Genomic DNA, 13195 nt, shown 5'->3' with positions numbered 1-13195 from the left:
TTCTCTTTTGAGATGTCATGCAGTTCAAAATAATTTTAAAAAATAAATTACAAATAGAATTTTGGTGAATATGGTAAAGTTGTGTCTAGTGCAGACAGACATGTTTGGTGCTAAAGTTGTCACTTATTTCAAGTGCTTAATCATCTTATAATCAATGCAGAAAGTAAGTTTGCCACGCAAAGTCTGCCAACACATGAATTCGTTCATTATTTTGGTGAGCAAATAGAAAGTTTGCCCACATACAAGCTAAATGATGTGTATAACTCATAAGAGTTATGATGTACAGCCATTCAAGGAATGAAATATTTATGATATTGATGGACTATTCCAGGTGACAAACTACCTTTCAAATTTGCATCCATTGTTTGGAGAAGGTATTGTGGGGGTGGTGGGGTAGCCTAGTGGTTAAAGCTATGGCTCGTCATGCCGAAGACCCGGGTTCGATTCCCCACATGGGTACAATGTGTGAAGCCCATTTTTTGGTGTCACCTGCCGGAATTTTGCTGGAATATTGCTAAGAGCCGCATAAAACCATACTCACTCACTCAATGAATTGTTGTGCATGCACTTCGAGAGGGCTGCAAACATGACATGGAAAGGCTGATTTGCTTTGTTACTCACAGCTGATTAACAAGAATGAAAGTGAGTAAGTGAGTGAGTGAGGGAGCGAGTGAGTGAGTTGGGTTTAATGCCACGTTTAACATTATTCCAGTTATATCACGGCGTGTCAGCTTAATGTGGGAGGAAAGCCCAAAGTGATGCAGGTCTAAGACGTTTACCCCTTCGGTGAAACCCACGAGCACGGGTATGGTGCTGACAAACCTAGAAACATAATTGGGGCGAACCGGGATTCGAACCCACTATCATAGGTTTCTGGTGTGCCCAAGGGACGCAACTCGGCACAGCGAATCGCGGCGCCTTAGACGACTGGGCCACCCGTGCCCCCACAAGAAGGAAAAAAAACAGGTGTATGGTGTTGTACAAGTCAAGTGAAAACATAATACTAAGCATTGCTGAAGTGCCAAATAATTTTGAATTCATGCAGAGTTTAAGCCTTTTTTTGGTTTATTTGTTTATTGTTTAATGCTGCAGTTAGCAATATTCAAGCTGTATGACAACGGGTCTGCAAATGATTGAGTCTGGACAAGACAATGCTGTGATCGATATTGTGAGCAATGATCCACGCTTTCAAGGTATTATGATACGCAATCAATCATGTCGCCGAGTCTGACCACACGATCCATTTTAGACAATTTATGGATAACAAGTCTACAAGTCATCTATCAACTTCTAAGTAATGCTAGACTAACATTTAGTCTCTGAAATCTTATATTACTCAATATCCTTCTTGACTCTAAAAATAAAAAAATTCCCTATGCTGATTTGTGGAATAGAGCTAGCTTGAGCTGGCTAGACTTGCTTTTGTATGCATTTCTAGATTATTATTTTTTCATAAAATAAATATATTCCACGGTCATGGTGCAGGACTAAAGTAATGCCTATTAAACACGATCCATTTTGTTGACTCTTACAAACATCATGGGTTGGTGAGATCAGATTTAACCCAGAATCACAACAGGGGGCATCTTGCAGTCGTGCCAGGATCTGCTGAACATGGCTTGGAATCAAGTTCCCCCGACAGCATTCTTTGCTTGTCTGCACCGTATCTGAGTTTAACATTGGTAAACACAAATCACTCACTAAATTTGGACCCGTGAAGATCCAGGGTAGAATAGGTCTTCAGCAAACCATGTTTGCTCGCTGACTAATCATGCTAATGGTTGATACATGTCATCGTATCCCAATTGCTTGGATTGATGCTCACAATGTCAATAGCTGTATTGTCTGGTCCAGACTGGATTATTTACAGACCGCCATCATATAGCTGGAATAATGCTGAGTGGGGCGTTAAAGAACAAAAAAAAACCCCAAAAAAACAACTAAACTTGGTATATCCTCTCATCTTGATCCAAGACAGCAACTGAACACTTATTGGGAAGTCATTCCCAGTCGGTATATTTCCAGCACTGCTCCAGCTTTCCCACAATGCATCAGTTGCATCAGCATCAGCACAATGAGTACTGCAACTACTATTCCCAAAATGCTGCCATCTCTTTTTCACGTCTTACCATGATTACCCCGTACTAAATCCTTCAGTGCTAAAAAGTAGCATGTAAACACTACCATGACAAGAATGATGAAGTACTCCACAAAGGCTACTCATCTAGTCTGTCAGAACTGATGCTATGACATCATCAGTGCAAATAGTCATCATCACATTAGCATCATTTCACAAAACCTTTGTTTAGATTCAATTTTTTTTAACCCTCTTTTGTCAAAGCATCGTTAACACGTTCTCAATATTTTCCTTGACTTTTTGTGGAAGCATGTGCACACATGTGCACTCGAGATCATCTGGTGCACCAAGTGCAGAAACGCAGAATGGATATGGAGACAGTGTATTAACATCTCATCCAAATTGTTTAGATCGTTCATTGCACCTGAGAGGTGAAAAAGGCCGGAGGAGGAAGCAGCATCAGGTTACATAAAAGCCTTCTGCAGAAGCAAAATCGAAGAAACCTAAATTTGAGAAAGAAAGTCATCCCGACATCTGCTTGCTGTATGCGTTCATATGGAGCAAATTGGTGATAAAGTTATTTTATGGCTTAATTACTGGTTTCCACGTCATTCTATACACACAAAATGTTATTCTTCCTTGTCTTGTGGTACACATATAAGAAACATTACATAGTTACAGAAAGTCAACAACGAAAAAAGCTTTCAAAAGATTGTATACAAATAAACATCTTTATTTACCTGAGAAGATTAAAAGCACGATTGTAGATCTTATGCATTTCTGAACCATGATAACTTGAGTGAATGAGTGAGTTGGGTTTAACGCCGCTTTTAACAGTATTCCAGTTATATCGCGGCGTGTCAGCTTAATGTGGGAGGAAAGCCCGAAGTGATGCAGGTCTCAGAAGTTTATCACTTCGGTGACACCTACGAGCACGGGTATGGTGCTGACAAACTTAGAAACATGATCGGTGAGAACCGTAATTCGAAACCCACAATCATAGGTTTCTGGTGTGCCCAAGGGACTCAACTCTGCACAGCGAAACGACTGGGCCACCTGTGCCCCCCCCATGATAATTTGAATTGTGTGAAATGTGTTTCATTGCTGGTAAGTACGCATTTATCTAAATACAAGCGACTAAACCTCTGTCTCTTTATTCTTGTATGTATGAGAAAGAGTGTATGTGTTGTTTTACAGAATAGACTATGTTTTAAATACTTTTGTGATCAGTTCTGTATAATATACAGTCTGTTCTATACAGGATCCGGAGTAATATTTTAAAGTGTATGTAAATAGTATAGTTGTATTTAGTCATTGTTATAAAAGTACATGCTTTATTCAGATATCCAGAATAACAAGTTGCGGCACTGTGGTCAGGAGTGAGTGAGTGAGTATGGTTTTACGCCGCTTTTAGCAATATTCCAGCAATATCAAGGCGGGGGACACCAGAAATGGGCTTCACACATTGTACTCATGTCGGGAATCGAACCCGGGTCTTCAGCGTGACAAGCAAATGCTTTAACCACTAGGCTACCCGACCGCCCCCTGTGGTCAGGAAGACACCCCAGTCTCACCCACAGGGTAGGCACATGATTACTTGTATAGTCTGTTTTTATATTTATATTTGTGTAACACATACGTGTATCACACTCATAAATTCATGTGCATGTATATGTATGTATTTTGAAAGAGATTTATAATCTCTTTACACTTAGATAAATATATGACACATCAATTGGTGGAATAAAACATTTCTCACCCATAGTGTGTGTTTGTATATTCCTCATTGACTGCCCTGCTACATTCATAAGAAAATCTCTGCAAAAAGCAAAATCGATTGTATGATTCCGACTGCAGCCCTCAAAGCCTCCACCAACAGCCTTAAGGCACTGATATATCATGACAGTGTGTTAGCCCTGAGTATGACAAACACACCAGACCAAGTAGCCCTCAAAGCCTCCAACAACAGCCTTGGAGAGGCACTGATATATCATGACAGTGTGTTAGTCCTGAGTATGACAAGCACACAAGACAACAGTAGCCCTCAAAGCCTCCAACAACAGCCTTGGAGAGGCACTGATATATCATGACAGTGTGTTAGTCCTGAGTATGACAAACACACTAGACCAAGTAGCCCTCAAAGCCTCCAACAACAGCCTTGGAGAGGCACTGATATATCATGACAGTGTGTTAGTCCTGAGTATGACAAACACACTAGACCAAGTAGCCCTCAAAACCTCCAACAACAGCCTTGGTTAAGGCACTGATATATCAAGACAGTGTGTTAGCCCTGAGTATGACAAACACACTAGACCAAGTAGCCCTCAAAGCCCCCAACAACAGCCTTGGAGAGGCACTGATATATCATGACAGTGTGTTAGTCCTGAGTATGACAAGCACACTAGACCAAGTAGCCCTCAAAGCCTCCAACAACAGCCTTGGAGAGGCACTGATATATCATGACAGTGTGTTAGTCCTGAGTATGACAAGCACACTAGACCCTAGTATCCACGAGGCTTCAACAACATACACTCAATACCGGTGGTGAGGAAGAAGATAGGTTATTCTCAGGATAGCAAGACAATAAATTGTGACTACAGTGCTTTTGTATGTCAACACTAAAACCACAGGCTAACACAACACAACCTAAAGCATTGTTAGTCCAAACTTAATCCAGATTCTAAGGAAACCTGAATATCTTCCTGAATGTTTCCTCATTTCCATAGCTAGAGTAATTCTACATTCAGCTGGAGGCAAGGTGAGACCTGCAATTTGGTTTCAAGGAGGCAATCTTCATTCTCATTGCTTCAAACTAGAGTGATTCTCCATTAACCGCCGAATCACATTCCTTTCTAGTCTCATCAAATTTGGAATCTGCAGCAATTGCAATTCTAAACTCCCATTATTTCTGTAAAATATTAAACCCAAACCTTTCAATTTGGTCCAAAAGATCTCAAAATGGGTTTCAGAATATTTTCCAGAATAATATGGCATGCCATGGAGGTCAGTATCTCAAGAAAAAGAAATTAACAGTGAAAAGCTAACAATTGAGCCAGACAGGACAGAGATAGGATGGGGGACACCAGCAATAGGCACCCAAATAAAAATGTTCCAACATGTAAAAGTGAGAAGTGATGAAGATCTTAGATGTTTACCACTTTCATAAAACCAACCAGAATGGGTACGGAGCTGACAACCTGGTATCAATTCTTGGCAAATCTTGCGTGGAACTATGGGTAACACAACATAATTAAATGGTCTACAGGATCTTAGTTAATGAAGATTTGGAAGCATCAGTATTGAAAAGCAATTTATGTTACAATTTGTGAGTAAATAATTCCAGTTGTTTACAATCATCACACCATCTGAACTCACTCAGGAATCCATAATTTGTCTATAATCTTTAATGGAATCGTTTTTTGAACAGACAAACGGAAAAGACCTTCTGACCAATACGAAAACAGTTCCTGTCGGTCTGAAGGAAAATCAATGACCACTTACTGATGGCAATGTTCGTAAACAATCAATCAAGACATGCATCTATCCCACACGCTGGTCACTTGAGCTGGACACAGAAACTCACTAATGACCGCTCATAAATAAAGAAACCTTCCTTTGCCTTGTCCCTATCAGTCATTTACAAATCAATGGGAGATCCGCACAGTTTCATAAGAATGCTATCCACTAATGATGACTTCCATTAATCACCTTTCAAGGCAATTATCCCTCTGTGAAGACTTACAGGAAGTCTTAGCCTCTCTTTGATGATGGAGAGGAGGGGACTGAAATAGACAGTGAAATCTACGAATGGTACCCCCTCCTGGGTATTAGTAGGGGTGATTAAGCTCCCTGGGCTGACCATGCCTTATAAGTCAGTCAAATCATAGCATTCTCATTACCCAAACATTATTACACATGTTAAATATCACTTCAACTCAAACGCCATATCACCCCGGTGGCTGGCATCCCCACTTTCTATAGAACAAAATGGTGATTTAATATGTTTAATCCCTAAAGCTTAAACAAGGAAACTGATACTTGAATTATTAATCGTATTTAAAGCATAAACTTGGTTATTGATGGAAATTAATTTGATTTGTCCCATGTAATATGGATAACGAACATGACGAATGATAAACTATCCACTCTGTTATGTTCATCATACTTGGGGAGATTAAACAAGGGAACACAGTTGATATATATTGCTTACAAATGAAAGACATACAACCAGTGCCTCAGAGCTCGGCAGTACGTTACATCTATGGAGGATGGTGCCAGGGGATGATGAAAGGTGATGATGCCGGGTGATGGTGCAAGGGGATGTTGTCAGGGGATGGTGCCGGGGGTTGATGCCAAGGGATGGTGCCGGGGTTGATGCCACGGGATGGTGCTGGGGGATGATGCCAAGGGATGGTGCTGGGGGATGATGCCAAGGGATGGTGCTGGGGTTGATGCCACGGGATGGTGCTGGGGGATGATGCCGAGGGATGGTGCTGGGGGATGATGCCAAGGGATGGTGCCGGGGGATGGTGCCAGGGGATGGTGCTGGGGGATGGTGCCAGGGGATGGTGCTGGTGCTGGGGGATGGTGCTTGGGGATGGTGCTGGTGCTGGGGGATGGTGCTGGGGGATGGTGCTGGTGCTGGGGGATGGTGCTGGGGGATGGTGCTGGGGGATGGTGCTGGTGCTGGGGGATGGTGCCAGGGGATGGTGCTGGGGGATGATGCCACAGGATGGTGCTGGTGCTGGGGGATGGTGCTTGGGGATGGTGCTGGTGCTGGGGGATGGTGCTGGGGGATGGTGCTGGTGCTGGGGGGTGGTGCTGGTGCTGGGGGATGGTGCTGGGGGATGGTGCCAGTGGATGGTGCCAAGGGATGGTGCTGGGGAATGATGCCACGGGATGGTGCTGGTGCTAGGGGATGGTGCTGGGGGATGGTGCTGGGGGATGGTGCTTGTGCTCGGAGATGGTGTTGGGGGATGGTGCTGGGGGATGGTGCTGGTGCTGGGGGTGGTGCTGGTGCTGGGGGATAGTGCTGGGGGATGGTGCTGAGGGATGATGCTGGGGGATGGTGCTAGGGGATGGTGCTGGGGGATGGTGCTGAGGGATGGTGCCAGGGGATGGTGCTGGGGGATGTTGCCAGGGGATGGTGCGGGGGGATGGTGCTGGTGGATGATGCCAGGGGATGGTGCCAGGGGATGGTGCTGGGGGATGGTGCCAGGGGATGGTGCCAGGGGATGGTGCTGGGGGATGATGCCGGGAGATGGTGCTGGGGGATGGTGCCAGGGGATGGTGCTGGGGGATGATGCCGGGGGATGGTGCTGGGGGATGGTGCTGAGGGATGATGCCAAGGGATGGTGCTGGGGGATGGTGCTGGGGGATGGTGCTGGTGCTGGGGGATGGTGCTGGGGGATGGTGCTGGGAGATAATGCCGGGAGATGGTGCTGGGGGATGGTGCTGGGGGATGGTGCTGGGGGATGGTGCTGGGGGATGGTGCTGGGAGATGATGCCGGGAGATGGTGCTGGAGATGGTGCTGGAGATGGTGCTGGGGGATGGTGCTGGGGGATGGTGCTGGTGCTGGGGGATGATGCCGAGGGATGGTGCTGGGGGATGGTGCTGGGGGATGATGCCAGGGGATGGTGCTGGGGGATGATGCCAAGGGATGGTGCCAGGGGATGGTGCTGGGGGATGGTGCTGAGGGATGGTGCTGGGGGATGGTGCTGGTGCTGGGGGATGATGCCGAGGGATGGTGCTGGGGGATGGTGCTGGGGGATGGTGCTGAGGGATGGTGCTGGGGGATGGTGCTGAGGGATGATGCCAAGGGATGGTGCCGGGGGATGGTGCTGGGGGATGGTGCTGGGGGATGGTGCTGAGGGATGGTGCTGGGGGATGGTGCTGAGGGATGGTGCTGGGGGATGGTGCTGAGGGATGGTGCTGGGGGATGGTGCTGAGGGATGGTGCTGGGGGATGACGCCGGGAGATGGTGCTGGGGGATGATGCCGGGAGATGGTGCTGGGGGATGATGCAGGGAGATTGTGCCGGGGGATGGTGCCAGGGAAGGCACAGGGGCATGATGCCTTTTGTGTCCAGCTGAACATCAAACAGCACATATCATCATGATCATTATCATCAGATTATTTCTGATAGTGATGAACAAGTTGTCATGCTACAAATGTCGACAGTAAGGGCACCTTTAACCCACTCCAGACAGACGGCCATCAGTAAGAATGGAACACGCACTGATGGCATCCTGCTGTTTTCTCCCCATGTGCTGAATGCTTGCAGCCAGTCTGACAGTTCATTAACCATGAAACAACAGCGCTACCTGGAGGGGAATCACAAAGGTCAAGCGAGGTTGGGGAGTCAGGGCCAAGTATCTCTTGGGGACATGTCAGCGTGCACGTCATCTACCAAAGACATAATGTTTGCTTCATTTCACTGCTTATTGTATTTTCAATGCAATCACGTTTGGTTTCACCTCAGGTGAGATCAAAATCTGATGGTGTATGCTCTTGGACTTTACAGAAATTTCCATTTACTAAAATGCCACTGACGAATCCCTGCTCAAAAGAGTCCCATCTGGACGTGGTTATATTTGGAGTCTGTTTACACACACTATGTGAACATTGATTCACAAAGGGTGAAATTACTGGAGAACTCGCATGTCGCAATACTCAAACACTACCAGACAGTTTTACACACTGTCTGTTTTTTCTAATGGCCAGTTTGTGTACCTTAAGGAGTCAGTCATCCAATGCAATTAGTCTGCTGGCAGCAGGGTCATTCCTTAACTGAAGCAATGGATTTGAGTGAGTGTTACCCTGTGTTCAACAGTGTATCAGTTATATAATTGCATGTCAGCTTAATATGGAAGAGAAGCCCAAACTGGTAGTTGATGTTTACCCCTTCGATGTAACCTAACAACAACGGTCACTTCTTATGGTGCTAACAAACCACAGACCACACTCAGGATAACAGTGGGATTCAAACTCAGGTTCTACCAAAATAAGCCAGAATCTAACCAGAATAAGCTAGAATCTAAGCAGAATAAGCCCAAATCTAACCAGAATAAGCCAGTATATAAATGGAATACGCCAGAATATAACTAGAATAAACCAGAACCTAATCAGAATAATCCATCTAACCAGAATAAGCTAGAATCGATCCAGAATATGCCAGAATCTACCTAGAATAAGCCAGAACCTAATCAGAATAAGCCAGTGCTTTATAAATCAGAATAAGCCAGAATATAGCCAGAATAAGCCCGAATGTAACTAGAAAAAAAAGAGAATCTAATCAGAATAAGCCAGAATCCATGTCAGAATGATATCTGAGATATTTTGTGCTAGTGCTTAGTTAATCAGAGTAACATATCAGATACCCTGCCCATTTTTAACTGGTTCCAGAATAACCTGACTATGAATGGGTCCATGATATCACTGAGATATCCTGCCATTTGGTTGTGGTTCTAGATATGTTCATTTGTTATTTACTGCCACACTCATCAATGTTCCAGCTATTTGACAGCAGTCTGTAAATAATCGAGTGAGACACTCTAGTGATTGATATCATGAGCATCGATCTATGCGATTGGGATACTATAACCTGCATTAACCTGCATCAACCAAGCTATCGAGCCTAACCACCCGATCCCATTAGTCGCCCCTTACAACAAGCACGGGATCCTGAATCTTAGAGATCTTCATGGGCTGTTCAAGAATAAACATCTCCATGATATCAGTTTGGTATCTGGTAGTGAGTGAGTTGGTTTAAACGACACTTTGAAAAGAATTCCAGTTATATCACTGCGTGTCAGCTTAATGTGGGAGAAAAGTGATGCAGGTCTCAGACATTTACAACTTTGGTGAAACCCATGAGCATGGGTATGGTGCTGACAAACCTACAAACATATCGGGGGCAAAACAGGATTCCAATCCACGATCACAGATTTTTTAGCCAGCCCATGGGATGCGACTCGGCACAGCCACACATCGCCTTGTACAACTCTGACTGGGCTGGCCATGCCTGTTGTCTTTTAGCTTTATATATATATATATATTTCATATCCTGTCAATTGAATAACCAGTGAAGCAAATTTATCATGTTGATACCTTAACTACTGAGACTGATCCAGTTATTTAATATATGATACAGATATATGTCCACACTATCTGATGAATAAGCTCAGATATCCCACTGTAAACATGGTTAAAATACTACTAACATCATCTTCCAATCCAGCAGTCAAAACGCTGGTCAGCCTGCTGCCACTGACATAAAATTCCCATCAAACTGTTTTCAGGCTGCATTACTGTTTAAGGAGCCCCACTCTGACTTAACAATAGACTGACCTCCAGACATCCCCACTGCACCTCCCTGGCCCATCACCTGTCCGTCAGTTGTGTTAGACCAGGAGTAAAGCTCCTTAAAGCCTAAACGACTTTCCATGCTGGAGCTACATGATTCGAACTTCAGCAAATATGGCACAAAGGATATCAGACTTGAAGTCGTGGATAACAGTCACACCGAAGGTTACTTCATAACCTTGACCACAATCAGGGAAATATAAAAATATATTTGCTTCCTACAATTGGTAGGTAGGTCATTTGGTGTTTTTTTCTGTGACAATGCTAATTTGCAACAGGTGTAACTATTGGGGCTATTTTTACTTTTGCAAAAGAATTAAACCATCTTGAAGGCTGATAAGTATATTAATCATATTTAATAGAAATCAATTAAGTACTGCTGACACTCTACAAAGTCATCAGATGTCCTTCTCCTCACGACTCAAACCAATGGGGGAGTAACTCTAATCTGAAGTTGTCATAACCAACGTACAGGCAGGTTAGAAATTTGCATAATTTAGGTTTAATTAACAAGTTGCAACTGTTGAAACTCTTCATTGTTATGCATACTATCAACAATACAAATAGCATTATTATATTCCTATCAAATATTGAACTTTCCTAGGGCAATTGCAATACATCGATTGTCGAATAAATAATTTTATTACATACGAGGGCAAAAATATCGGGGTTCATAAAAATCATATGAGCCTAGGGTCATATCACGTCATGAGACAACAGTGTATTGTTTCCATCATCCGAATGGCATTGTTGACGTCATTCGAATCTTATTGTGAAGTGAGGTCGGAAGGATGTCACACGAGAAACGACCTCATAGCTGAAGATTGTTGACGTCAATCAACAAATTGTGGTTCCGCTGCTGTTGTTACTTGCTAAAATTTGTCTCTGTACATACATGATGTAGACATCTTCTTCAGTAATAAATAGAACATTATATGAGTGTTCATGTCAGACATGTTTACGACACTCGTGTAAAACACTCATGTAATATCCTCTATAAAGTCTGCTTTCAAATGACGATAATGACTAGTTTATCGACATCCATATCGTATTTACACAAGCATCAAATATGGACAATACCAAGGTGGTGGAAAAGGTATAGTGCAACTTGAGAACAAAGAGAAAGTAGGTCTAAGCTCAGGGCTCTTGATTAGGGTTAGTTGGGAAAGTAGTACTACACAAAAAATATTTATATTACTCTTTTTAGATTATACATTTCATATTACACATTTTTTCATGGCCTAAGCAGCTTTCAGGGTAATCGTGGTAGTTCCAGTACAAACAATGGCCACAACTGCTTCAATATGTTCCACAATCAACACCGATTAATAGGTTGGTAGTTTTCTCAGACACATTGATCTTTTCTCATATACTGCAAGATGATGAATTGATACTTGAGTCTGAAACAACAACCACAGGTTATGGAAAACTCAGAACAGTGGTTGTTATCAATATGGTTGTTTTCTTCCTTAATTTGACCAATATAAATATTAAAGGTGGGGACACATGGTCATAAGCACAGGTCACAGATCACAAATCAGATGCAGTTAAGCAGCATTGGTTGCGGAGAGTAGTTGTATGGGTGACTGTGTTCGGCAGATTGACTTTTGTGAGTTTCCAGAGCTTCTGTCCTGCCCCACGCTGAAGCACAAGTAGCACATGTGGTGTCTCCTAAGGAAAGTGACTGAATCTCATTAAAATCTGATCTTATTTCTTGCTACTGCTAAACAAAGGTCTGAGGACATCCCATTAGGGGTCACGTCAGAACGACCTTTCTTCCAACCAATCAGTGCATCAATTACCAGATCATGAAAGTGACAGTCGGAATGTGATTTGTAATCATGCAACCACGAAAACTATGACATGGGGTATTCTGAACGATTGTTACGGGCTTAACGACTGAATCCATACAATCTAGACCATCTATTTAGCCATTCCAGAATGTTCTTTGGTTCAGGTTTCAAATTTTTAATTCAGAATTTGTCAAAATATGTTTCGAAGTGTAGTCGCCAATTTGACATTTGTGCCGTAAAAAACGAGAAAGCTGCCTTTTGATTGGCTAATGTTGGCTTCTTGTCAGTCATTTGATTGGTCGGTCAAAGTTTGCACAAGGTCGGGCTGATGTGACCCGAAATGGTATGTCCTCAGATCTTTGTTTAGCGGTAGCAAGAACTAAGATCTGATTTTAATGAAATTGGCAAGTGACTTTGTTCGAAACATGCAGTGACTGGGTACCCAGTAGGATGAGATGGTAATGTGACTGTTAACCTTCTAGCACCTCAAGACAGCTTGGGTTGTATACAGCCAGTAAGCTGAGAATAGAAATCAAGTGCACACTGATCCTTTGAACGGGGTACTAATAATGGAACACCATGAGCACCCGCGTGGTGAATGGAATTTGGCACATAATAAATGGACTTATTATTTTATTATTTTTACCGTCAGGTGTAACCATACCAAATATTACAATTATAACATTATTACAATACATACACCAGGCAGTATAACATACTGCTATTTTAATCACATAGCAAGTGAAAACTGCAATCGCTAGTAGAATGTAGAAGCCAATGTGTTCCACCAAGAGGAGATATCATTCATGTTGTTTTATTCAAATTATCAAAAGAATTACTTCTGATTTATACTTGATCTAGCAAGTATTTGTCAAATCCTAGAGTTGAAACCACTAAACATGCCAAACAAACAAAATTCATTCCAGCTTGTGTTAATAGGACTGGAACCCTACTATGTTTT

The 13195-nt window shown here is 43.2% G+C and overlaps 2 protein-coding genes across 2 annotated transcripts in view; both read right to left on the bottom strand.

Annotated features, from left to right (window-relative positions):
• The window catches only part of LOC139444206 (pleckstrin homology domain-containing family H member 2-like), a 194169-nt gene that overhangs the window by 174256 nt on the left and 6718 nt on the right, over nucleotides 1-13195 (bottom strand). The window lies entirely within an intron of this gene.
• On the bottom strand, nucleotides 6337-10523 carry LOC139443693 (uncharacterized). Its single transcript, XM_071224630.1, has 2 exons — nucleotides 10427-10523; nucleotides 6337-8165 (listed from the first exon to the last, which is right to left on the bottom strand). Exons 1-2 carry the CDS (start codon nucleotides 10521-10523, stop codon nucleotides 6337-6339), a joined length of 1926 nt encoding a protein of 641 aa, XP_071080731.1.

Source organism: Haliotis cracherodii, unplaced genomic scaffold, assembly GCF_022045235.1.
Source record: "Haliotis cracherodii isolate W230 unplaced genomic scaffold, xgHalCrac1.p SCAF_5, whole genome shotgun sequence".
Taxonomy (NCBI): Eukaryota; Metazoa; Mollusca; class Gastropoda; order Lepetellida; family Haliotidae; genus Haliotis; species Haliotis cracherodii.
This window is presented reverse-complemented; position numbering and strand designations above follow the sequence as displayed.

Bases quoted from the DNA above. Each gene is read 5' to 3' on its own strand.
- LOC139443693 (XM_071224630.1), bottom strand. From the start codon at position 10,523: ATGGAAAGTCGTTTAGGCTTTAAGGAGCTTTACTCCTGGTCTAACACA. The intron at 8,166-10,426 runs GTCAGTCTATTG...TTTGATGTTCAG, and splicing joins TGCAGTGGGGATGTCTGGAG to CTGGACACAAAAGGCATCAT.